This window comes from Polyodon spathula, chromosome 26 (genome assembly GCF_017654505.1).
Source record: "Polyodon spathula isolate WHYD16114869_AA chromosome 26, ASM1765450v1, whole genome shotgun sequence".
Lineage (NCBI taxonomy): Eukaryota > Metazoa > Chordata > Actinopteri > Acipenseriformes > Polyodontidae > Polyodon > Polyodon spathula.
This window is the reverse complement of record NC_054559.1, coordinates 2,496,441-2,523,694: the sequence shown is the minus strand read 5'-3', so window position 1 is coordinate 2,523,694 and position 27,254 is coordinate 2,496,441. Positions and strand designations below refer to the sequence as shown.

Here is a 27,254-nt window from a genome sequence, read left to right as displayed (position 1 = left end):
TATAGTTTCCATAAGTTTGCATATAATAGAAGTCAGGCTTACTGGTCTGTAGTTACCTGGTTCAGTTTTGTTTCCCTTTTTGTGGATCGGTATTACGTTTGCAATTTTCCAGTCTGTCGGTACCACCCCTGTGTCAAGAGACTGCTGCATGATCTTGGTTAGCGGTTTGTAAATTACTTCTTTCATTTCTTTGAGTACTACTGGGAGGATCTCATCCGGCCCAGGGGATTTGTTTATTTTAAGAGCTCCTAGTCCCTTTAACACTTCTGCCTCAGTTATGCTAAAGTTATTTAAAACTGGATAGGAACTGGATGACATGTGGGGCATGTTGTCCGTATCTTCCTTTGTAAAAACTTGTGAAAAGTAATCATTTAACATATTTGCTATTTTTTTTTCTTCCTCTACGATTTTGCCATTTGTATCTCTTAAACATTTAATCTCCTCTTTGAATGTTCTCTTGCTGTTGTAATATTGGAAAAACATTTTGGAATTGGTTTTAGCTCCCTTAGCAATGTTCATTTCTATTTCTCTCTTGGCCTTTCTAACTTCCTTTTTGACTTGCATTTGTAGTTCTGTGTACTCTTTCTGTGTACTTTCTTTTTGGTCCTTTTTTAATGCTCTGTAAAGTGCCTTTTTTCGCTGAATATTTTTTTTAATTGATCTATTAAACCATTTTGGCAATTTAGTTTTACATTTAGATTTGTCTACTTTAGGGATATAATTGTTTTGCGCCTCTAGTACTACATTTTTGAAGAACAACCATCCTTCTTCTGTGGGTGTTTTCTCTATTTTACTCCAATCTACTTCTGTTAGTCTCTGTTTCATGCCTTCATAGTTTGCTTTTCTAAAATTGTAAACCTTAGCTTTAGTCTTTACTTTTGAGGATTTAAAAAACACTTCAAATGAGACCATGTTGTGGTCTGAGTTTGCCAGTGGTTCTCTGACCTCTGTTTTAGTTATTCTATCTTCGTTATTTGAAAAGACTAAATCAAGGCATGCCTCCCCTCTAGTGGGTGCCTTCACAAATTGTGTTAGGAAGCAGTCATTTGTCATTTCCACCATTTCTATTTCATCCTTCGCGCTACCCACCGGGTTTTCCCATTTTATTTGGGGGAAGTTGAAATCCCCCATTAGTATGGCTTCTCCTTTGCTACACACATTTCTAATGTCATTGTATAACAGATTATTGTGCTCACCGTCTGAATCTGGCGGTCTATAGCATGCTCCTATTATTATGCCTTTTGAATTTTTGTCTGTTATTCTGACCCATATTGATTCGGTTTTATTTTCTTTGTCCAGGTTTAACACCTGGGCTTCAAGACTGTTTCTTATGTATAGCGCTACCCCTCCTCCTCTTCTGTACTGCCTGTCTTTCCTATACAGTGTATACCCACAAATATTATATTCGTCCCCATAACTCTCAGATAACCACGTTTCTGTAACACGGTTGGATAGTGAGTAGTTCATGGACAATCACGTCTTTCATCAAGATTCTCAAGACCTTACCATAACACATACCTAAAAGTGTACAAAGACGAAAGCTTCCACGGTCCAGGATCACAGTAACTGAGTAAATGTTTATCCAGTCAGAGATCTGATTTATGTCTTTCCACAACCAACAACCGCCCACTTATCAATGTCATTTCTGGCATAGGATTTGATTTGTTTGGTGTGTTTTTTTTATTTTTTATGTTTGCACACACATTTTAAGATGTTTTGCACTTCAGGGCCAATGTATTATACTCTGAACAGGTCAGTGTTTTTATGTTTTTGTTTTTATTTTAAAATTATGCAGCCCTATAATGGCAGTCGGGATTGGCTGTGGCTGAAATTCAACAACGCATTGTGGGCAGGGTTACAAAGTACCACGTGATTAAAAACTATCCAGTGATTGGCTATGTGCCAACGCGTTTAATCAAAGCGCTATGGCCCTCTTCGCATAAAGTGTAAAATTGGTTACACGTTAGTAAGAAATCCCCTACGTGTTACATTTTAAAATACGCGTTGTGAAACTGTCACGTGATGAGAATGTTACCCTTTCACTGGCACAACGCGTTGCCAAAATTGCTTACGTGTTGTGTCAATACATTTCTGACCCCGATGGCTTGCCATACAAGTTCGCGGCAGTGACATTGGAATTGAGCATGCGCATTAGAAAGCAGAGACAGTCGAAACTGCCGCCATTTCGGATTCTTACAGTGTCATGATTGCATAGAACATAGCGCCAAGGAGCCAACATGAGGAACCATGGTATCCAGCTTCATAACCTCGTCGACACCGCCCTTGCTTCTACAGGGAGACCAGCCAATCAGTCTGCTGGGGTTATAGGGTGTTTCTGCGCCAATAATACACGATAGTTTCAACCTGGCCCGCCTTCTGCTAGTGACGATTTCATTTCAGTACAGGAAATCGGAAGGTTTGTTTACGTGGAGAGAAGTGGCAGCAATCACTGATTATTTTAAACAGCTGTTTAAAATAGTTAGGTTGGGCTGAAATGTTTTCTAGTAATTTATGATTTTTGTGTTTGTTTATTACCTGCACGGAGTTCTTGGAAAAGGATTCCGCTAGACCAGCCTGAAACTAAAACCAGTGAAGATGGACGTCAGTGTCTCGGTTTCGTTCTTTCAGGACGAGCTCGCCTCTACCATCGAGCACGCAGTGAAAGCGGCTGTAGACACCGTTTTGTGTGCAATTATTAAAGTTGTCGGCAGCAAATTCACTGAATTCCAAGTGGAAATGGCTGGAAAGGAGAAAGAGAATGAAAGTCTGAAGCTGAGATTGGGAATATCAGAGCGCGAGCTGAAAGCTGCGCGAGGGTGTATAAACGCTGCAGATGCAGACATTAAACAACCTTTAATATTTCAAGGTAAGATTGATTTTATTGTATGGTATTGCTTGGTCAATCCACATATTCTAGTGGAAATATGTTGGTTAGAATTTCTGTTACGTTTAGAGTGTTTATTGTAAGCACTATTAATACAGCTCTGTCCTATTGGTTATAAGGAGTCTAATTGAGGCATTGTATTATTTATTTTGTAGACTACAGGAACGTAGTGACTCTAACCTAGTCTAATTCTTATTTAAATAGGTATTCACTGAGAGTCACAGACCATACTGCAAAAGGTTAGAATAATGATTTGTGACCTCATATCAACATACAGCAGCACATCGTGGTTTCTTGTTTTGATTAAACTGTTTGACTGCAAATCTATTTTTAGATAAATGGTTTAATTGTATTCAGATAGTCAAAGATTCTTGCACACTTATGTGTATAGAAAAAAATACTGTCAGAAATACTCATGTTAAGGCCAAGAGGTTTAATCCAAATTGGTAAAAAAAAAACAAAAACAAAAACAATAATAATATTCTCTTTGGTCAATTTAAGACGCATTTGTGATCAAAAACCTGAATTTGATATACTATCAAAAGTTTTGCAAAATAGATTTAAGAGGAGATAGATATGGAATAACTGAATTTTACAACTGCTCAAACATTTTCCTGCAGTTGAAATCTGGGTATAGCCAATCCGGTCCATGCTGTGGGTTACGTCATGTCTTGATGAACTTGAATAGCTACCAAAATGGAGGAGCTACTGATAGCAGATGTTTCTAAGCATCTCAAGCTATTTGGTTATAAAAATAAGAATTTCAAGGACGTTGGTTATGGGTCTATTGAATGATTCAAAGCAAATACTAACCACTTACACCCCGCATTAATCCAGTTACTTGACATCCTGTATCATTTGTCAGATATACACGTCAAGTAATTAACCAGTTGCCAGCCGATTGATTATTGTGTATACAATTGTGAAGAATGTGATCCCTTTTTTCCTTAATAGCAGCCCTTATACAATGTAACCACGGGTACAGTACCACAAGTGTCGTTCTGGTTATATAATAGCTGTTTCTTTATAGAAAATGGCTTTCACAGTGTATCCCAAAATCAGTATCATATTTATAAATAAATGGCAGCTATCTCTGAGTGGTGCTTTGATATGGAAACTTATAACGTTAAATCCTGATTTAAAAAATTGATGGAGATGGACATGGTCGTTCACTCTGGGTTAAAGCAGTAATAGTTGTAGATAGTGGTGGACCGTCTTTCTTTTTTTTATCAGCGCTTCACAACATTGATGTGTGTCGTCTAACCAAAGCGGTATTGCCTGTGCGCTGCCCTGCTTTGCTTCCTGCAAGCGGTGCCATACCACTCATGTGTTTTCTAGGCTTAACCCGGCGGACATAGGGTGCAAGGCGGGACTGCACCCTGGATGGGACGTCAGTCCATCGCAGGGCAACTAAGGGGCAATTTAGAGAGGCCAATCTACTTAGCCAGAGTCTTTGGAGGAAGCCAGAGTAAACCTACGTGAACACGGGGAGAGTATGCAAACTCCACACACAGACCCCTGAGGCCGGAATTGAATCCAGAACCCTGGAGCTGTGAGGCAGCAGCGCTAACCATTGTGCCACCACCTATAAGGGGATAAGAAACAAAGTACCTGGCTTTCTGGACAATTAAAATGGACATTCAGATGTGGGTCATTGTAAAAATGCTGTGCAAGATAAACAAGTAGATCGCATGAGATCAATAACTTAATTGTAAAACTACTTATATTGTCTGTCATTTGGAATGTCCATGTGGGTGTTTTTATGTAGGGAAAACTAAAAGAAAGGATAGAAGAACATAAATATGCAATTAAAACTGGTAATTTAGATTATAAAATGGCTTGGATAAATTAGGTGCTGTGATTGGCTGAACAAGATCACATGACCGTGCAGTAATAATTCTTACCACACGACTGACATCATAGACCAACTTACTTACCTGATCTATTAATATTACTACGCCTTAATAGTAACAATTATCTAAACCATGTTTCTGTAGGTAAAAATGTCAACATACAACTGAAACAGCATTTAAATCACTCAACAATCTTTTTTTTTTTTTTCATCTGTCACTAAGAACTATAGAAAAATTGGCAAATATACTGTGGTATTTATTTAGTCAGAGAACAGAACAAAGAAAACTCAGAGGCCAGCAGTAGCAGTAGTACTATTCAAAAGCCATCTGAGAAATCACCACGCAAGTCTCACTCAGAATGTAATATACTGTATATGCAGCAGCTGCATCTACTTATTAAATTAAACGGCGCCTTATAAAACTGACTAGCGAGTATGCAATATTTAAACTCAACAAAACAGATACATCTCACTACTACCCTCCGATTTCAGAAACATATTTAAAACAAAATTAAAAGCTCTCCTGCTCTCTGCTGACACAACCGTCGGGCTTTTAAACAATAGAATTCTATTGTGCTCACCGCAGACGGGAAGGACTGCAGCACTGCACAAACTGACACTGAAGTCGTTCAGGCTACATATCATCTAATGCTGGTTTACAGTCTAGGGAAATTATACTGGTTACCGGCTTCGGTGTGAAAACAGCTTCATAAATTATTCGTCAGCTTCTCTTGAAGACTGCAAAGCCTGAATATGATAATTCTTACAAAAAAAACCAAAACACTTGGAAGTCCCTCCCTCGAGTGCCAATACAGTTCAGTGTTTGGCTGTTCCTTGAATCCTCCCTCAGAAGTGGGAAATCTGTCTGCTTTCAATCATTTCATTTCATCTTGAAAAATGTTACTATAAATGGCAATGTTCAATGTAATGTTTATGGCAAATAAAAAAAAGTACAAAATATTTGTTAGTCAAACAGTCTTCAGGGTCTATTTTTTCTCAGTGGAAGTATTTTCGTGAAATTGTGAGGGGCTATGGGCCAATTTCTTGACGAATGCTGCCTGTAGCCAATAGGACAAGCTAGCAACAATAGTGATGAAGAGAAAGGTTGTTCCCCGCAAGTGAGGAAAGGATGTTGGTGATGTGGCAGGAACAGCCATGTCTCTTTGACATAAGTGACATTTCCTATCATGATCGCTCATTGAAGGAACAAAGATGGAGGGAAATTTCTTTGGAACTTCAGGTACCTGGTAAGTAAATAATTGTTATAACTTGTTAATGCCGAAGCAGATACTGCCTGTGGTAGTGTGTGCGCTCCTGGCAATCAATTTCTACAGAAACTCGTATTCGATATCCCTTTGAAACCCCTAGTGTAGACTATGCTTGTATTGCTAATTTAATCAAAATACGAGGAGGGGTGCGCGTCTGTGTGTGTGAGAAATGGAGAGAATGTAGATTACGTTGTTGCATATTTAAGCCTATGACAAACTTGTAGTAACCTACTATTAAAGTTGTATTCTAGGCTGTTCAAAAGCGCTTAGTACTCCTAGTACAAAATATTAATTAGTTTAAAAGTTCAAATTATTCATCAGAATTTGGTATTCTGATGAAGATTGCTTGACGGCCAATCTCCCACGCCAGTCTTTTAATCTGATAAATATTTTGTACTACGAGCGAGTGTTACGCTTTTTGAACAGATTAGATTTTATTATTTTGGATGCACCTCGACTCGAGTTTGTTCAGAGCACAGATGTCAAGGAAATAAATATTGACATTGCTATAATGTTATAACTTTTATAAATGTTTTTTTTTTTTTTTTTTTTTTTTTTTTTTTAATTGCAATATTGAACATTTTTGCAGTCATTGGCCCTGAAGTATAAGTTTTCATGCTGGAATTTGCAGAGTATGAAATTAGCAATATCCATGGTCCTATTAATTGCGCGCCCAAATGGATCTAATCTGCGTTTTCTTTTTTTTCTGTGCAAAACAATTCATAGACGACAACGATCGCCTCCTCGCATGAGTCCACGATTCTGCAGTGAAAATAGGCGCAGTCGGAGACAAGATATCTCTTGTAGTGTGTGTAGCTTGCAATCCCTGATCTACAGTGAGAAATCGTAGCTCAAACGTTAAGTGCGAGTGCCGCTGTCTCCCGATTGCAAAAATCGTGCAATGTAAGCCCGGCTTTAGTGTTATGGATAGAAATGGTTAATAAATCATTGGCTAAATTTCTCATTGGCTCTGAGTTTTTGGTATAGACTTTTTCGATATCTATTCCTTGGATTGCTGTTCCACTAATTACACTATGTAACACAATTTTTGTTCCTGGGTAGTGAGCGTTATTTCCTAATTGCTTATGCCTCAAAAGTATAGAAAATGGCTATTATTCCCCACAAACTTTGCTTTTGTGAGCAGGACAGTGATATTTCAAAATATCACTATTCCCAATGGGAAAACGGGCAAATGTGTGTCTTTTCCTTCACATAAAGTCAGAAAAAAACAACATATGAATCCAAATTAACATGTATTTATACTAAAGTAATACAAAAATGACTACAAAAGATTTAGAAGTGAGTAGTTTTTCAAGATTTACGATTATACTGTAAATACAGCAGGAGCAGTTACTGAATGGCTGGATGTTGTGAGCACGAGTGTGGAGTGTGATGGTAGGGGTTATCTGGGGTGTTTATTAGACTTTGTGTGGCTGCCGGGGGTAACGAATAACAGGGTTTGTTCGCTGCCTTTCATTAGCTCTTTAATTTGCTCCCAGTTCCCATTCACTTTTTCGTTGCTCATTAAATAAACATTGGCTTGAGACTTGTGTTGTATTTAAAAAAAAAAAAAAAATGCTCCACCTCATTCGTACCCACGGGTTGTTACATTTACAGGTTATGAAACCCCAAACCCACCATGCCCAACAGTTGCCATGTAAAAACTGTGATCCAGTTTAACAATCCAACCTACATCTCGCTCGTTTTACGTTGCAATCTCAATCAAACACATTTACTACTGTTGCTTCACAAAACAAGAAAAGAAAGAAAAAAAAATAATAATTAAAAAAAAAAATGACGAGTTGCTCTGGTAGTCTATTATCAATAATTGAAGTGTAACAAAAGTTGTACATTACAGTATGTTATACTATTACAGTGTGTTATTCTATTAAGATCTCTCATTCTCATCCTGTGTCAGAGAAGAGGAGTTTGAGTTTTTTTTTTTTATGCATGTGTTGCTGTTTGTTTAGCTCAGTGAAGGCGACTGCCCAGCCTGACAGCAGTTTTATTTTTTGATTTTTTTGTGTACATTTGTGAATTTTGTTTAACCCTTTTTCTTTTGGCCCATGTGCCTGTTTATTTGTTCCTGTGTTTTGTTTGTATTTTGTTTATTCAATGTGTGCTTTAGCGCTTAAACTACAGCCTCCTTGCTTCTGAGTCTCTTTCTTGCTGCAACCCCACTACATTATGATTTATATCAACAGTTCACGTGACATTGCACAAGTAAGCTTCCAATGTTGTTACTAATCATTATTGCACATTATTGCTGCACTTTTAAAGTTTTGAATTCTATAAATCACTTGTTTAAATGAAACTGCTTTGAGAATAAGCAGGCTATCCTGTTGCAGTCGCTTGTCTGCTCACTGTATTTGACACCAGTGTTCTCTCTCAGCTTTTCAGATACTGTGAAACTTGCTGTTTTGACTGAGAGTAAATTATCAGTGAGAAACCTTTGGCCACACCTTTTTGATTTTTGTTGCATTATACAATTTTGAAACAATATTCCAACAAAAGTATTTCAACAATTTACTTTAAATTTAAACGAGACATTCATTGTGGCTCGGCTTCTGATTTTGAATCATCCTCTGATCCTATGCAGCCCTGTCAGTTGTTCTCATAGATGGACTGCATGCTTAAGTGGTGGTCTGCATAAAATTGCTTTATACTACTGCATAAAATCCTGGCATCTGCACTGCCTTCAATTGTAAACATCTTCAGGGCTACTAGTTGTTTCATTCTTGGGAATACTAAATTTCATTTTTAAAATGACCAGTTCCATTGTTCCCACTTTTTATCAACATATTAATAATTAAATATGGCATTTGAACATAAATATAGTGTTGGTTTTTAATCAGACTCTTGTTGCTGTAATAGTAAGTAAAACACCTGAAAACACTTCAAACCTGTCATCATGTTTATAGACATCACCTGGCTCATTACTGGCATTAAAATAAGCAGGAAAACATAAGAATTATTGCAACAGTCCAGTACAAGTTGTGAGAATCATATTTACAGTCTTCCACTAGGTAGTTCAGTCTACAAATAGAGATGTTTTGAAAAGACCTATTTAACTTATTGCTGGCATTTTACAATAACAATAAAAATATGAAACAGTTTAGTAACAGTCCGGCAATGTCACATGAGAGTAATCTTATGTACAATACTCCACAAATTAAGTTTAATGTTTTACTGCTATTATAATAACCAGGATAAAATATGAAACTCTGATAAAGGCATGTTGACTGACTCTAAAACAGGTTCACTGCTATGTATTACTTGATTGTAATTTAAATAGCGCCCTTTTAATATAAACACATAATAAATCTCAGTTGTTTCTTTTCTAATTCTGCAGTGTTAATTGCAAGACTTAGAGACGTGTTTCCAAACAGAATGTCTTTATTAAACCAACGGTGTGTGGTGTAGTGACTACATTTACACAGCAAAGTGATCAATTTCCTTTCAGGATTATATAGAGGGAAATCAGAAAACAAACAGCAAGACATACAAATATGCTTATGTTAATTCTTTGTGAGAATGGTCTCAGAATAATAGGTTTACCTAGGGAGGCTGGAGTCTCGATCTGAGGTTGATATCAAAACAGTTATCAAATACAATATCAGTTAACAAAAAGACATTCCTCAGACACTTTGCTAAGACGGCAAGTATCATCGCTTGGTTTCTAAGCATATTTGCAGTAGAGAAATGGATGTTTGCAGTGAAACAATGCAAAGGCAGAATGGCAGTCATGATGTTGATTGACAGGGAGGTAGAAGTGGATGGAATGCTCCATTGTGAGCCTACAGTAGGTGAGGAAGCCGAGCAGGATGGAGTCTTGGTTTGTACAGCGTGTAGAATAAAAAGATGTTCATATGAAAATGCCTTTTCCTTCACTTTGTTCATAGCAACACAAACAAAGCGTTAACCAATAATTGCAAGGTAGAATAACAGGAATGGTATCAATACCATCATGTACCTAAATCACAAAACTATTATACTGCCTCACCCCTATACGAAATAACTGAGGAACAGTAACTTTAAATGCATGTTGCACATTATTGAACACAGTAGTTTGGAGGGTTGTAACAAGAGTGTGACGGTGTGGTGATGAAACAGATGTCACAGAGTCACTGGTTCAGGTGGAAATAACCCTAATACCAGCAATGGTAGAGGATGTGTTTTATTTACAGGTAGACAGTCCAAAGCAACCAAAAAAATACAAATCATATGTCCCAGTAAGAACATAAGAACATAAGAAAGTTTACAAACGAGAGGAGGCCATTCGGCCCATCTTGCTCGTTTGGTTGTTAGTAGCTTATTGATCCCAGAATCTCATCAAGCAGCTTCTTGAAGGATCCCAGGGTGTCAGCTTCAACAACATTACTGGGGAGTTGATTCCAGACCCTCACAATTCTCTGTGTAAAAAAGTGCCTCCTATTTTCTGTTCTGAATGCCCCTTTTTCTAAACTCCATTTGTGACCCCTGGTCCTTGTTTCTTTTTTCAGGCTGAAAAAGTCCCTTGGGTCGACACTGTCAATACCTTTTAGAATTTGAATGCTTGAATTAGGTCGCCACGTAGTCTTCTTTGTTCAAGACTGAACAGATTCAATTCTTTTAGCCTGTCTGCATATGACATGCCTTTTAAGCCCGGAATAATTCTGGTCGCTCTTCTTTGCACTCTTTCTAGAGCAGCAATATCTTTTTTATAGCGAGGTGACCAGAACTGCACACAATATTCAAGATGAGGTCTTACAAGTGCATTGTACAGTTTTAACATTACTTCCCTTGATTTAAATTCAACACTTTTCACAATGTATCCGAGCATCTTGTTAGCCTTTTTTATAGCTTCCCCACATTGCCTAGATGAAGACATTTCTGAGTCAACAAAAACTCCTAGGTCTTTTTCATAGATTCCTTCTCCAATTTCAATATCTCCCATATGATATTTATAATGTACATTTTTATTTCCTGCGTGCAGTACCTTACACTTTTCTCTATTAAATGTCATTTGCCATGTGTCTGCCCAGTTCTGAATCTTGTCTAGATCATTTTGAATGACCTTTGCTGCTGCAACAGTGTTTGCCACTCCTCCTACTTTTGTGTCGTCTGCAAATTTAACAAGTTTGCTTACTATACCAGAATCTAAATCATTAATGTAGATTAGGAATAGCAGAGGACCTAATACTGATCCCTGTGGTACACCGCTGGTTACCACACTCCATTCTGAGGTTTTTCCTCTAATCAGTACTTTCTGTTTTCTACATGTTAACCACTCCCTAATCCATGTACATGTGTTTCCTTGAATCCCAACTGCGTTCAGTTTGAGAATTAATCTTTTGTGCGGGACTTTGTCAAAAGCTTTCTGGAAATCTAAATAAACCATGTCATATGCTTTGCAATTATCCATTATCGATGTTGCATCCTCAAAAAAATCAAGCAAGTTAGTTAGGCACGATCTCCCTTTCCTAAAACCATGTTGACTGTCTCCCAGTACCCTGTTACCATATAGGTAATTTTCCATTTTGGATCTTATTATAGTTTCCATAAGTTTGCATATAATAGAAGTCAGGCTTACTGGTCTGTAGTTACCTGGTTCAGTTTTGTTTCCCTTTTTGTGGATCGGTATTACGTTTGCAATTTTCCAGTCTGTCGGTACCACCCCTGTGTCAAGAGACTGCTGCATGATCTTGGTTAGCGGTTTGTAAATTACTTCTTTCATTTCTTTGAGTACTACTGGGAGGATCTCATCCGGCCCAGGGGATTTGTTTATTTTAAGAGCTCCTAGTCCCTTTAACACTTCTGCCTCAGTTATGCTAAAGTTATTTAAAACTGGATAGGAACTGGATGACATGTGGGGCATGTTGTCAGTATCTTCCTTTGTAAAAACTTGTGAAAAGTAATCATTTAACATATTTGCTATTTTTTTTCTTCCTCTACGATTTTGCCATTTGTATCTCTTAAACATTTAATCTCCTCTTTGAATGTTCTCTTGCTGTTGTAATATTGGAAAAACATTTTGGAATTGGTTTTAGCTCCCTTAGCAATGTTCATTTCTATTTCTCTCTTGGCCTTTCTAACTTCCTTTTTGACTTGCGTTTGCAGTTCTGTGTACTCTTTCTGCGTACTTTCTTTTTGGTCCTTTTTTAATGCTCTGTAAAGTGCCTTTTTTCGCTGAATATTTTTTTTAATTGATCTATTAAACCATTTTGGCAATTTAGTTTTACATTTAGATTTGTCTACTTTAGGGATATAATTGTTTTGCGCCTCTAGTACTACATTTTTGAAGAACAACCATCCTTCTTCTGTGGGTGTTTTCTCTATTTTACTCCAATCTACTTCTGTTAGTCTCTGTTTCATGCCTTCATAGTTTGCTTTTCTAAAATTGTAAACCTTAGCTTTAGTCTTTACTTTTGGGGATTTAAAAAACACTTCAAATGAGACCATGTTGTGGTCTGAGTTTGCCAGTGGTTCTCTGACCTCTGTTTTAGTTATTCTATCTTCGTTATTTGAAAAGACTAAATCAAGGCATGCCTCCCCTCTAGTGGGTGCCTTCACAAATTGTGTTAGGAAGCAGTCATTTGTCATTTCCACCATTTCTATTTCATCCTTCGCGCTACCCACCGGGTTTTCCCATTTTATTTGGGGGAAGTTGAAATCCCCCATTAGTATGGCTTCTCCTTTGCTACACACATTTCTAATGTCATTGTATAACAGATTATTTTGCTCACCGTCTGAATCTGGCGGTCTATAGCATGCTCCTATTATTATGCCTTTTGAATTTTTGTCTGTTATTCTGACCCATATTGATTCGGTTTTATTTTCTTTGTCCAGGTTTAACACCTGGGCTTCAAGACTGTTTCTTATGTATAGCGCTACCCCTCCTCCTCTTCTGTCCTGCCTGTCTTTCCTATACAGTGTATACCCACAAATATTATATTCGTCCCCATCACTCTCAGATAACCACGTTTCTGTAACACCTATCACATCATAGTTACCTGTTAGTGCAGTAGCTTCAAGTTCTAGAATTTTGTTTCTGATACTTCTAGCATTTAGATAAATACATTTAATGGTTGTCTTACCTGAGTTGTTGTTCTTGTTTTGATGCGGTCTCCCTTCTGTTTTTTTGTTGATTTCTCCCCCCTTCCTTTCTAGTTTAAATGCTTCTGAACCTGCTCGAGGATCTTTTCTCAGAGTAGACTAGTTCCCTTGTTATTTAAATGCAGTCCATCCCGTCTATACAGATGGTCCTCGTTGTAGAATGTGGTCCAATGATCAAGATAGGTGAAGCCTTCCCGTGTGCACCACGTCTTCAGCCATTCGTTTTGATTAATTATTTCCAGCTGTCCATATGGTCCTTTGCAAGGTGCGGGTAGTATACCAGAAAATACCACAGTTTTGGTTTTCTCTTTTAATTTCCTTCCTAGCTCTCTGAATTTGTTTTGCAGGGATTTTGGTCTGTCTCTTCCAATGTTGTTTGTACCAATGTGGACGACTACTACCGGGTCGTCTCCTGTTCGTTCTAGGAGCCTGTCCACGTTCTCAGTGATGTGCTTGACCGAGGCTCCCGGAAGGCAGCACACTGTTGTAGTAAGGGGGTCCAAACTGCGAACTGAACTTGCTGTGTTTCTCAATATGGAGTCCCCAACAATCATGACCTCCCTTCTTTTTGCTGTCTGGTCACCACTGTCAATAGGGTCCTGGATGTTGTTCCTTTCATTCTCTTGTTGTTGGTTCTGCTCATCAAAATTCTGAAGTGACTCAAATTTGTTGGTTGTTTTGATTTTTGGTGGTTGTGTTTGACGAAGTTTCTTTTTTTCCCTGCTTCTGCCTACCTGAACCCAGCTGTTCTGACCTTCTATCTCCCTGGTGGCTTTCAGTCTGTTAGGGGTGATGCAGACTTCCATGAATTGTGGGTGTGCCAGTTCCTCAAGATCCTGTTGCTGTCTCACTTCTTCCAGCTCCATTTCTAGCATACTTACTAGTTTATGCAAATCCTGGATCGCGCGGCACTTTACGCACACTTGGTTTAGCTCCGCTGGGTTTTCTCGGATTTCCCACATCAAGCAGGTGTCACAGATTACTGGCTTGAAGACCATGTTGAGGTTTTTTTTTTTTTTGAAGTTTAGTTTCTTCTGCAGCCGTCAACCTGCTTTCAAACTGCTTCGAAACTGCTCTGTACTTTTCCACGCCTGTACTTCTCCCACTCGCTGTCGCTGGGAAGACTGCCTCGTTTAACTGCGTTGTTCTGCTGTGCTGTTGGCTCCTCCCCTCGCCCGTGTCTCAAAACGGCGCTGAATTTGAATCAGCTGCTCCGAGTTTCAGCTTGTTTGTTATCAGAAAAACACATGCGGCTGTTTGACTTTGAGCTGCTGCTGTGTTTCGCCAATGTCCTCTGTTTTCTGATTAAAGCAATTCAAGATGCAATTTCTCCTTTCTGCTTCGAAACTGCTCTGTACTTTTCCACGCCTGTACTTCTCCCACTCGCTGTCGCTTCCACTCGCTGTCGCTGGGAAGTAGAGCGAGTCCCTCTCGGCTCTATTGTGCACTTGCAGGGTGGTGGAAAGTACAGGTGCTGACGTGTCCAGTTCAGTTGTGCGGGGTGTGTAGTGTCCAAGATGAAAGTGCTGGCAGTAGTGCGGCAGCTTCTTGTCATGGCGACTCACTCCGACCCTGGTCCTGAAAATAAACAAACCAAAAACACGTAGCAAACAAACAAACAGCTCAGCAACCCAGGTTCAGTGTTACCTCCAAAAGCCCTGCACTTGCAAAATGACAACCCTTCTATACCAGGAGATTCCACCCCATGATCAGCGCAACTCAGCACACCTGCCAGTTGTCTAATGCAGCACAGCTGATCACAGTAATTTTGTCCCCTAATATGGTCATTCCGCCCTGCGCCAAGATGGCCGACTTCCTTTTCCACCCCTCTCTCCAAGCCGGCCCGTTTCAGTACAGGCATGCAAGTACCTCTGCTTAGTGCCCTCTTGGGTCGGGAGGGAGATTTACAGCTCAGATCCTCTCGCTCTCTGTCACACAAAGACAGAATAATTGTTGTTGATAAATCTCCCTCCCGAACCGTGAGTGCTGTATGTTCTTTAAGAATGGCCAGACAATTCATTCCCAGGGTTAGGCAGAAATCGGCCATCTAGAAAGAGGGTGGAGCTACGGTACACTGAATCATTGACCCAGAAGGTAAACTATGTAGCAACCACGGACTGCATAGCAGATGCAATCATTAACCAAGGGGTCATGATTGGTGGTATTAAAGGAGACACAGCAAAGTAGTGTGTTCCTTCTGTTATGGTTAACACTAAACCGGAAGGAGACCCATATTGTAAATTGTGAGTGTTTTGTCGTGTCTAAAAACTGTTTCTTGTTATTAGACGGCTAACATAAGAACGTTTTACAAACGAGAGGAGGCCATTCTGCCCATCTTGCTCGTTTGGTTGTTAGTAGCTTATTGATTCCAGAATCTCATCAAGCAGCTTCTTGAAGGATCCCAGGGTGTCAGCTTCAACAACATTGCTGGGGAGTTGATTCCAGACCCTCACAATTTTCTGTCTAAAAAAGTGCCTCCTATTTTCTGTTCTGAATGCCCCTTTGTCTAATCTCCATTTGTAACTCCTTCTTTGTTTATTTTTTCAGGTTGAAAAAGTCCCTTGGGTCGACGTTGTCAATACCTTTTAGAATTTTGAATGCTTTAATCAGTTCTCCGCGTAGTCTTTGTTCAAGACTGAATAGATTTAGTTCTTTAAGCCTGTCTGCATATAACATACGTTTTAAACTAGGAATAATTCTGGTTGCTCTTCTTTGCACATTTTCTAGAGCAGCAATATCCTTTTTGTAGCGAGGTGACCAGAACTGCACACAATATTCAAGATGAGGGCTTACTAATGCATTGTACAGTTTTAACATTACTTCCCTTGATTTAATTTCAACACTTTTCACAATGTATCCGGGCATCTTGTTGGCCTTTTTTATAGCTTCCCCACATTGTCTAGATGAAGACATTTCTGAGTCAACAAAAACTCCTAGGTCTTTTTCATAGATTCCTTCTCCAATTTCAGTATCTCCCATATGATATTTATAATGTACATTTTTATTTCCTGCGTGCAGTACCTTACACTTTTCTCTTAAATGTCATTTGCCATGTGTCTGCCCAGTTCTGAATCTTGTCTAGACCATTTTGAATGACCTATACTGATGCAGCAGTGTTTGCCACTCCTCCTATTTTTGTGTCATCTGCAAATTCAACACATTTGCTTACTATACCAGAATCCAAGTCATTAATGTAGATTAGGAATAGCAGAGGACCTAATACTGATCCCTGTGGTACTCCACTGGTTACCTTGCTCCATTTTGAGGTTTCTCATCTAATCTAATCGATGTGCATGTATTTCATAGAGTCCCTACTGTGTTCAGTTTGAGAACTAATCTTTTATGCAGGACTTTGTCAAAAGCTTTCTGGAAATCTAAATTAACTGTCATATTCTTTGCAATTATCCATTGTTGATGTTGCGTCCTCAAAAAAATCAAGCAGGTTAGTTTCCATAAGTTTACATATAATAGAAGTCAGTTTTATTGCTCTGTAGTTACCTGGTTCATGTTTTTTTTTCCCTTTTTGTGGATTGATTTATTACGTTTGCAATTCTCCAGTCTGTCGGTACAACCCCAGTGTCTTGGATAGTGGTTCGTAAATGACTACATGCATTTCTTTGAGTACTACTGGGAGGATCTCATCCGGCCCAGGGGTTTTGTTTTTTTTAAGAGCTCTTAGTCCCTTTAACACTTCTGCCTCGGTTATGCTAAAGTTATTTAAAACTGGATAGGAACAAGTTGACATGTGGGGCATGTTATTCATATCCTCCTTTGTAAAAAAATTGTGAAAAGTAGTCATTTAATATATTTGCTATTTTTTTTTCTTTTGGCTATGATTTTGCCATTTTGTATCTCTGACATTTAATCTCCTCTCTTGTTCTTTGCTGTTATAATATTGGAAAAACATTTTGGAATTGGTTTTAGCCCCCTTAGCATTAATTTCTGTCTCTCTTGGCCTTATTGAATGCAATATAAGATACACATGTTTGTACCCTCTGTTAGTTTTAAAATGAGATTATCAGAGGAGGTATAGTAACTGGTAATAAATGCGAGATCGCAAAATTGTATTTCATTACACTGACGACGACCGTCTGACAGCTGGAATAAAAACTATCGCACATTGCTGGAGGAACCAATGCGCTCAAGAGATAACATAGGTTAAGAATAAAGGAACAAAGGGCCACGCCAAGATAACACCATCTTAGGCAGTGTGAGCCAGAACCAGTTTCCTTACAACATGTACATAAGAATCTCCACAGGGGATTGCCTGGGGTGATTTAACTCACAAAGAGAAGAAAGGAGGGGGCTGAGGTCAGTGGCTACTTAATCAAGGTGCACTCAGCTCACTTCTCTCTTTCATTAAGACTAGTATTGGTGACTTGTCGATCGAGAGTCCTGGAGGATCAAACCTACAGTATTGCATTGTATTATTTTGTTCTGTTATGTTTTGTTTTGAACTTAAGTTTTGCACCGTGCAGTTTGCATATGAAAGTGTGATCTGTACTGTTTTGCTTTGAGTGTTGTTTTTGTTTCTGGAATTAAACCTGTTGAATAAACCAAATTTCTATCTGAAGAAAAGGACTGTGCAATTCTTTCAAGAAACAACTACTTGCTACTTTTAAAAAAAACTACTTGAGATCTATTAAACCTTTTTGGCCTTTTTTTTTTTAGATTTAGATTTGTCTACTTTTGGGTTGTAATTGTTTTGTGCCTCAGTACTACATTTTTTTAAATAAGCCATCCTTTTTCTGTGGATGTTTTCTCTATTTTACTCCAGTCTACTTCTGTTAGTCTTTCATACCTTCATAGTTTGCTTTTCTAAAATTGTAAACCTTAGCTTTAGTCATTACTTTTTGGGTTTTAAAAATCATTTCAAATGAGACCATGTTGTGGTCTGAGTTTGCTAGTGGTTCTCTGACCTCTGTTTTAGTTATTCTGTCTTCGTTATTTGAAAAGACTAAATCAAGGCATGCCTCCCCTCTAGTCGGTGCCTTGACAAATTGTGTTAGGAAGCAGTCATTTGTCATTTCCACCATTTCAATTTCATCCGTCGTGCTCCCCATCGGGTTTTCCCATTTTATATGGGGGAAGTTGAAATCCCCCTTTAATTGCTTCTTCTTTGCTACACGCATTTCTGATGTCTTTGTATAACAGATTATTTTGCTCGAGGTCTGAATTTGACGGTCCACGCTCATATTATTCCCTTTGAATATTTGTCCGTTATTCTGACCCATATTGATTCTGCGTTGTTTTTTCTTCCAGATTTAACTTCAAGTCTTCAAGACTTTCTTATGTATAGCGTTACCCCTCTGCCTCTTCAGTCTTTCCTATACAGTGTATACCCACAAATTATTATATTTGTCTCCATCGCTCTCAGACAACCAAGATTCTTTAACACCTATCACATCATAGTTACTTATTAGTGCAGTAGCTTCAAGTTCTAACATTTTGTTTCTGATGCTTCTAGCATTTAGATAAATACATTTAATGTCTGTCTTACCTGAGCTGTTGCCCTTGTTCAGATGTGGTCTCCCTTCTGTTTTTTTGTTGATTTCTCCCCCCTTCCTTTCTAGTTTAAATGGTTCTGAACCTCGTCAAGGATTCTTTCTTTGAGTAGATTAGTTCCCTTTTATTTAAGTGCAGTCCATCCCGCCTATATAGATAGTCCTTGTTGTAGAATGTGGTCCAATGTTCAAGATAGGTGAAGCCTTCCTGTGTGCACCACGTTTTCAGTCATGCGTTTTGATTAGTTATTTCCAGCTGTCCGTTTGCTCCTTTGCAAGGTGCCGGCAGCTTTTTGGTCTTGTCTTTTAATTTCCTTCCTAGCTCTCTGAATTTATTTTGCAGGGATTTTGGCCTGTCTCTTCCAATGTTGTTTGTAAACACGCTCCGGAGCGGTCGCTAAAGGCCAGCACCAGATAAACTGTATTCGCACCACGAGCACTATAGCACTCACTATGGACTTGTGATCATGCTTGTGCTACGTGTGGGTGGCCAACCTATGTATTACAACAGAGCCATATGCAAACCATTGTGTATGGTCTTATTATTGTTTACTATTTTGTTATCAGACTTTTTGGATTACAAAAATAAACCTCCATTTCACCAGTACTTTGTCTGTCATTGTCACCCTACACCTGCACACTGTAAAATACTTTGCCAGAAGGGTTTATTTTCATAAAATCCCTGATCAAAGCAACTAACACAGAATGTTGATGGGAGATGAAATAAATATTTGGTAATTGCAAAGATATGAACCATGGAATTGTGGGTAGGGTACTAGGGTTAATTATTAATGTGTTTCAGCTTTAATTAAAGGTACTGATCACCCCTCAACCACAAGTACTTTAGAAGGAATGTTGGATCCAATATCATTCCCAGCTCATGATCCTGTAGTATCTGGGAAAGTACAAGATCCCACAGGCTATCATTTGTGATCTGTATCTATTGGCAAGGTGCTGGCTTTTTAGAGGAACCTAGCTAGTAAGTAAGAGTTGTCGTCTTGTTTCTCCACAGATCCCAAAGAGAGTCACACTATCCCTGAATCTGAGGCACAGGAGGGGCCAAAGATAGAAGCAGTTTACACACAAGAGGAGTCCTTTGACCAGGAGTGGTGTGCAAGTCTAATGCAGGTTACAGGGCTGGCATTTGTTAAAGATGAAGAGGTCTCTCAACAGAAATGTGTTCCTATTAAAGAGGAATTCCTAGAGCAGGAATGCGTCCCCATCGCAGAGGAACTTCCTCATGAAAAAAATGTCTGTACACTTGAGGAGAACAAGAAGCTGGGATCCAACCTGTATGATAATTCTCCATCTGAATTTGAACTGGGATTTAGAGGTAATCATACAAAACAAGCAAAACTGAGCGGCCTATTCATCTTGCAGAACCTGGTACTGAACACCAGGGGCCGGTTGTACTAACAAGATCAAAAAAACAGAATGGGATCCAAGCTCACTGGAGCCAGATCTTGAAAAGGCGTTGTACTAAACGGGTCAGGATCTGGCTCCACTGATCCGCACGTGCTGCTTAAAAATCGGTAACTAAGGAGGTAACTTTACAGTGACGGTGTTTTTTGCGTGCGAGCAGACTAAACAAAAAGTCAAGAAGGTGGACTTTCCCAGAGGAGGAGGCGTTAGCTGTATCATATAGGGGAAAAAGAAGAAATTATAACCACTTAAAACACAAAACGGGGGGGGGGGGTATTGACAGCTATCAATAGGTAAATGTCTAATTTTTATTTAAATATGATAGTGAAAGTCGTGTTATTGTTTATTTAAAATATATATGTGAAGGCGTAGACGTATTGTTTTTGTATGGTGTTGCAGCATGGATGGGAAGCCCCATATACATAAAAAATAATTTAAAACTTGCTCACATGCAAAATTAACAAAAACAAATCTTGCACACAAAACCATATTGGTCAGGCTGAGCAATCGCCTTCACTGTTCCTGTATTTTAGCAGTTTCTTTTAAACTTTTTTTCCCATCCACGCTGCAACACCATATAAAAACAATACTGCTACGCCTTCACATTTTTTATATATTAAAAAAAAAAACAATAACATAAGAACATAAAGTTTACAAACGAGAGGAGGCCATTCGGCCCATCTTGCTCGTTGGGTTGTTAGTAGCTTATTGAGCCCAGAATCTCATCAAGCAGCTTCTTGAAGGATCCCAGGGTGTCAGCTTCAACAACATTACTGGGGAGTTGATTCCAGACCCTCACGAGTCTCTATAAAAAAAGTGCCTCCTATTTTCTGTTCTGAATGCCCCTTTGTCTAATCTCTATTTGTGACCCCTGGTCCTTGTTTCTTTTTTCAGGTTGAAAAAGTCCCTTGGGTCGACATTGTCAATACCTTTTAGAATTTAGAGTTTTGCCGTGTAGTCGTCTTTGTTCAAGACTGAACAGATTCAGTTCTTTTAGCCTGTCTGCATATGACATGCCTTTTAAACCTGGAATAATTCTGGTCGCTCTTCTTTGCACTCTTTCTAGAGCAGCAATATCCTTTTTGTAGCGAGGTGACCAGAACTGAACACAATATTCAAGATGAGGTCTTACTAGTGCATTGTACAGCTTTAACATTACTTCCCTTGATTTAATTTCAACACTTTTCACAATGTATCCGGGCATCTTGTTGGCCTTTTTTATAGCTTCCCCACATTGTCTAGATGAAGACATTTCTGAGTCAACAAAAACTCCTAGGTCTTTTTCATAGATTCCTTTTCCAATTTCAGTATCTCCCATATGATATTTATAATGTACATTTTTATTTCCTGCATGCAGTACCTTACACTTTTCTCTATTAAATGTCATTTGCCATGTGTCTGCCCAGTTCTGAATCTTGTCTGGATCATTTTGAATGACCTTTGCTGCTGCAACAGTGTTTGCCACTAGCCCTATTTTTGTGTCGTCTACGAATTTAACAAGTTTGCTTACTATACCAGAATGTAAATCATTAATGTAGATTAGGAATAGCAGAGGACCTAATACTGATCCCTGTGGTACTCCACTGGTTACCACACTCTATTCTGAGGTTTCTCCTCTAATCAGTACTTTCTGTTTTCTACAGGTTAACCACTCCCTAATCCATGTACATGTGTTTCCTTAAATCCCTACTGCGTTCAGTTTGAGAATTAATCTTTTATGCTGAACTTTGTCAAAAGCTTTCTGGAAATCTAAATAAACCATGTCATATGCTTTGCAATTATCCATTATTGATGTTGCATCCTCATAAAAAATCAAGCAGGTTAGTTAGACACGATCTCCCTTTCCTAAAACCATGTTGACTGTCTCCCAGGTTACTGTTACTGGTGAACGAATCTATGAAAAAGACCTAGGAGTTTTTGTTGACTCAGAAATGTCTTCATCTAGACAATGTGGGGAAGTTATAAAAAAGGCTAACAAGATGCTCGGTTACATTGTGAAAAGTGTTGAAATTAAATCAAGGGAAGTAATGTTAAAACTGTACAATGCATTAGTAAGACCTCATCTTGAATATTGTTCAGTTCTGGTCACCTCGCTACAAAAAGGATATTGCTGCTCTAGAAAGAGTGCATAGAAGAGCGACCAGAATTATTCTGGGTTTAAAAGGCATGTCATATGCAGACTGGCTTAAAGAATTGAATCTATTCAGTCTTGAACAAAGAAGACTACGCGGCAAAATTCTAAAAGGTATTGACAATGTCGACCCAAGGGACTTTTTCGACCTGAAAAAAGAAACAAGGACCAGGGGTCACAAATGGAGATTAGTCAAAGGGGCATTCAGAACAGAAAATAGGAGGCACTTTTTTACACAGAGAATCGTGAGGGTCTGGAATAAAACTCCCCGGTAATGTTGTTGAAGCCGACACCCTGGGATCCTTCAAGAAGCTGCTTGATGAGATTCTGGGATCAGTAAGCTACTAACAACCCAACAAGCAGATGGGCCGAATGGCCTCCTCTCTTTTGTAAACTTTCTTACATTCTAAGATCAAGATCAGAGCCCGGATCCAGGATCCGATCCCGTTAGTACAACTGGTCCTAGCAGTGTGCTTAAGATTCATATTTTAACCAAGGGAAGCTGCCCAATCATTATGTCAATAAAGACATAACTCTGCTTGCTACTGAGGTACCTGCTAGATGTGCAGCCACTGTCCTGCCTTTTGTAGAATGCTATTAGATTAGCAGTGTCCAGGCACGCTCCTGTTGGCCATTCCACTCCACATTGAACAGGTTCAGTTCTATAAAGTACTACTCCTGTGTCTGGGTGGAGGTTTTAATAGTTCAATTAAATAAGTTAGAACAGGGTTGGAACAAAGACCAGGAGTGGAAGGGCTAACTTTGGGCACCACTGTGTTAGATCTTTGCCTTTCTCAATTTCTGGTAGACTATTTGCAGTTAAGCTGTGGGAGCAGCACTACTGGGTGATGACAAATCCAGTCGGGTTGCTTGGCGTCACCAAAAGAAACATTTCAGTGCAGTACCTGCATATAAATCGGATATTATACTTTTATATCTGAAAGTGATATTAAGTGAGGTGGAAATCAGTGTTAATGAGAGTGATATCAGACTGGCAAATTTCAGTATGCTGGGATAGTTAAGATTTCAAATAACTGCAAGGCCAGGGCAACCTAATTTTTTTCTGTTCAATCTGTAGCTCACATTACTGCGTTTGTAATTGTAAACACAACGTTTCTGCAGGTAATTTTAAGCCTAAAATATTCAGTATATACTTGGTATCTCTTTGGGTGGGAGTGGAAGGTTTATTTTGAGATTTACAGAAATGGCTTCTTATCAAAGTCAGTGTCTGGTCATCAGTTTTCATTTTTAGTATTTTCTATTAGACCAGTGCAATCAATGATGACAGCTGTAGGGGATGCTGTTAACATTACACTGTACTTTAATCATACCTTCAAGTGGGATTGTAACGCCATGTTGATATGAACATGAAGCTCCCTTAGCAGCAAGTGGCAAAACTACAATTTCCCAGCAACTTTAGTTACATTGTTTAGTCTTTGCTCTACAAATATTTTACACAAATATTTTGATTTATGAAAAGACAAATTTATTGTGGAAAAACAAAAAGCCTCCAGCCCCACATAGTTCTACAGATAGTATGTCTTCGATACAGGTAAAATAAAAAGGCAAGGTGCAGTGCGTGGGATTCCATATGGAATTTCACAGCAAATATTAATTATCAGAAATCTAATTAACCCTTTGCGGTCCTATGTCGGACCAGGTCCGACATTGCAATTTTCCCTTTTCGGTCCAATGTTGGACCCTCTCTGACATCATTAAAAAGATGTCAAGCACAGGTCTCTAGTAATTTTTTTATCTGGGAGAAGCCGAGAAAAACTTTCAATGGCCGAGTGAGAGCAGAGAATCTGAATAAAAAGGGATGGATCTGAGCAATACACAGAGGCCCTGCAGCACAGACCTAACACGGACATAAAAAAAACAAGATAGCTGCTTCTGCATTAAGCGCTCGTGGAAATTGCTGACATTTGGAGAGCTTTTTGAGATAAATACAGCGAACAAGGGGTGGGGCGGGGCTGGAGATACAGGAGCTTTAAACCTGTTTTACTTAAAATTACTTTTAAACAGCACGTGTAAAAATAAATTCGACCCAACGCGCCTTACAGGCGCTGAATAAAATGACCGCTAAGGGTTAAAATATTAAATAAATAGCTGTACTATCAAAATGCAGGTAATAAGTAGGATTTTTCATGACTTGCTGTTGGCTCGATTTAAAAATATTCCAGTTTAAATGGTAAAAAAAGCAAAACATGTTGTTTTTCATTTTCCACTTGACTGACATGTTGACAATATTGTTGCTGTGACTGAAACTTGCGGGACACTAACTGGTAAATGAATTCGCCTAATCTCAAGTGACCAATCACTGAACTGCTCATTCGCTTGTCTTCAATACAGAGACAGAATACAGGTACAAAGCGTTTGTGTTTTTCCAGAAACATCTCATGAAAATAGCCATGGATTTTTCCCAGCTCCCAGCTTTTATCTACGTTTCTGAATATGGAGGCTGACATTAATAGGAGTGATATTAAGTGGATTTCACTGTATTCGCTCAATGCACATTAGAGTTCAGTCTAGTTGTCATGTTTATGACATGAAGCCCTGCAGAACAGTAAATGTGGAAGAATGCTGTACAATAACCTTTGTCTCTGTTCTCTTTTTCTTTCTTTAGCTTCTAAAGTAGATGAAGGAGAACACGACTCCACTCCATCACCCCAGTGCAAAAACTCTTCTAGAGGCAAATCACAGTGCAAGAAACACAGAGAAATTACACCCCAAGAAGAAAATGTGAAGACATTAAGAACTAACTCAGTTAAAATTCCTTCTTTACAAGACAGACAGCCACTTACGGTGGAGAGTACAGATACTGGGCATTTTTTATGTTTTAACAATTCTGAAACCCAGGGCAACTTGAAGACCTTGCCTCATTCTTTTAAAGATGGGAAGAGTTTCTGTCAATTGGACTTTCCTAAAACTCACAAGGGAAATCCCACAGGAGGGACTGCCTTTTCCTGGGCTGATTGTGGGAAGAGTTTCAATCATATATCACTGCTTAAAAGACACCAGCGCATTTACACAGGAGCGAAACCTTCCCACATACAGTACAGTGATAAGAGTTTCACACAGTTAGGAAATCTTCATTTACAACAGCACATTCATGTAGGAGAAAAATCGTATCACTGCTCTGACTGTGGGAAGAGATTCAGTCACTTAGGAAACCTTAAAGTCCACCAGCGTATTCACACAGGAGACAAACCTTATCACTGTTCTGTTTGTGGGAAGAGATTCAGTCACTTAGGAAACCTTAAAAAACATAAGCGCATTCACACAGGAGAGAAACCTTATCACTGTGCTGTTTGTGGAAAGAGATTCAGCCAGTTAGGAAACCTTAAAAGACACCATAAAATTCACATAGGTGTGTAATCCTATCCCTGCTCTTAATGTGGGAAGAAGTTAAGTTAGTTGCTGGCTCTTACAGGACTTGAGAATATTCTCAGAATTGCAGACACTTGGGGACACGTAAACAACAGGAGTACATTTGACTAAATACAGAAATATTTACTGAAAACAAAAGAATAAACTTGCTTTATAAATAGGGTCACCCCTAATCACAATTTATTCAGATCAAAAACTTGCAGACAAAAATATGAATGACTACATCTTGTATTCAATCTTTTTGAGCATTTGTGTTGTGTTACGTCACATTAGTAATATATTAAATAGATTGTTATGTATGCAAGTCTCTCTTTTCTCATGCATTGCTTAGCTTCTTGCAGTGGGTTCTGTGGAAACTTCCCCAATACTGAGGTGAGTCTGCGGTACCTCAAGGCAAAGCACAGTATACTGCAGTTATCATGCAGGCAGCTTGAAGTGTAAAATCAATACTGCTTCCAGCTGGGTGCATCAGAGAGCTTTTAGGACTTGAATGGGCTGTATAGAATTGCTTCTTCACAAGATGATTTCTGCTCAGGATGTGTTTAATACTCTCTCTCTCTTGGGTACTCTGTGAACAGGTAGGCTACTGTGTTTTTAATAACAATTTGCTGATTGGCAATGAGACCACTAAAGTGAAAAAAAATGTATATTAAAAAATGTTTTGCTGCCTGTATTAAATGTTATTTTAAATGTTCAGTGTCTCGTTGTCAATCAATATAATTTTAAAAATACAGTAATAAATACTGTAGATGTCCTTGTTTTTACATTTCATATATATATATATGAAATGTATCATGCTACAATCATGCTATCATGATTGTAGCAGATCCCAGGTATCGTTCAATCCAAAATGCATATTCAATTCAAATCACTTCAAAATGAGTATTCAAATACAAACTCACCATTCTAATAATTCTGCCTAGTTCCTTCTCCATGAACTACAGCACTGCCTATCTTATTCTGAAAAGAAACCGTTTTAAAAGATATCTTCAACTTTAAGCTTTTTTTTTTTTCTTTTAAGCTTTAGGTTGCTTTTAAAAGAGCCTTTGTGGTTAAAATATATATTTGTATTTAGGCAGGAGGATTGTAATAATATGTGAGCATGGGGAATTGCACTTTTATTAATTCACGTGCAGTTGTACCGAGACTCACTCGAATAATTGATTAGTAATCGAGTCTCTGTACAGCTGCATAAAAGCAGCATGTTTTTACTCACTCGGGGTTGGGTGTACAGTCAGTGGAGAACGGGATTGGAGACGGAGGTAATAAGAATAGTTGAAATAAGCATAAGTGTAGTCCGTCTTTGTGACAGGTGGTATAGAAGTGGAATCACCACCGCCTCCTAGACGCAGACCAGAGCAGGGACCGCAGTTTTTTTTTGGGGAAAAAAAAAAAAGACTGTTGGGTTTTTCTTTGTGTGGGGGGGGGGGGGACTTCTTGGATTACAAAAAAAAAAATAATAATAATAATAAAGAAATGGGGAGAAGAAGCGGGAGAGGAAACGACTGCAGGCGGAGGACACAGAGGAGTTCCACCTGAAGGCTAGGAATCCAGGGCAATACAAGCAGCCGTCGCTGGTGTGCCCCCTCTGCGAACAGGGGCATTGCTTTTCAAGCAGTCCATTCCGAAGTTATGAAGAGGAGGAATTAGAGCCCAGGAGGGAGGAGACAGAGCCTGCTGGACTGGGTGTCAGACCAGGAGTGGAGCA

The 27,254-nt window shown here is 38.8% G+C and overlaps 1 protein-coding gene across 1 annotated transcript; it reads left to right on the top strand.

Moving 5' to 3' along the window:
• Positions 1–2,386: 2,386 nt before the first annotated feature.
• On the top strand, positions 2,387–26,240 carry LOC121301096 (zinc finger protein 135-like). The gene is made up of 3 exons (XM_041230227.1): positions 2,387–2,866; positions 19,616–19,936; positions 24,783–26,240. The coding sequence occupies exons 1-3, from the start codon at positions 2,596–2,598 to the stop codon at positions 25,532–25,534; spliced, it is 1,344 nt and encodes a 447-aa protein (XP_041086161.1). The 5' UTR covers positions 2,387–2,595; the 3' UTR covers positions 25,535–26,240.
• The last annotated feature ends 1,014 nt before the right edge of the window (positions 26,241–27,254 follow it).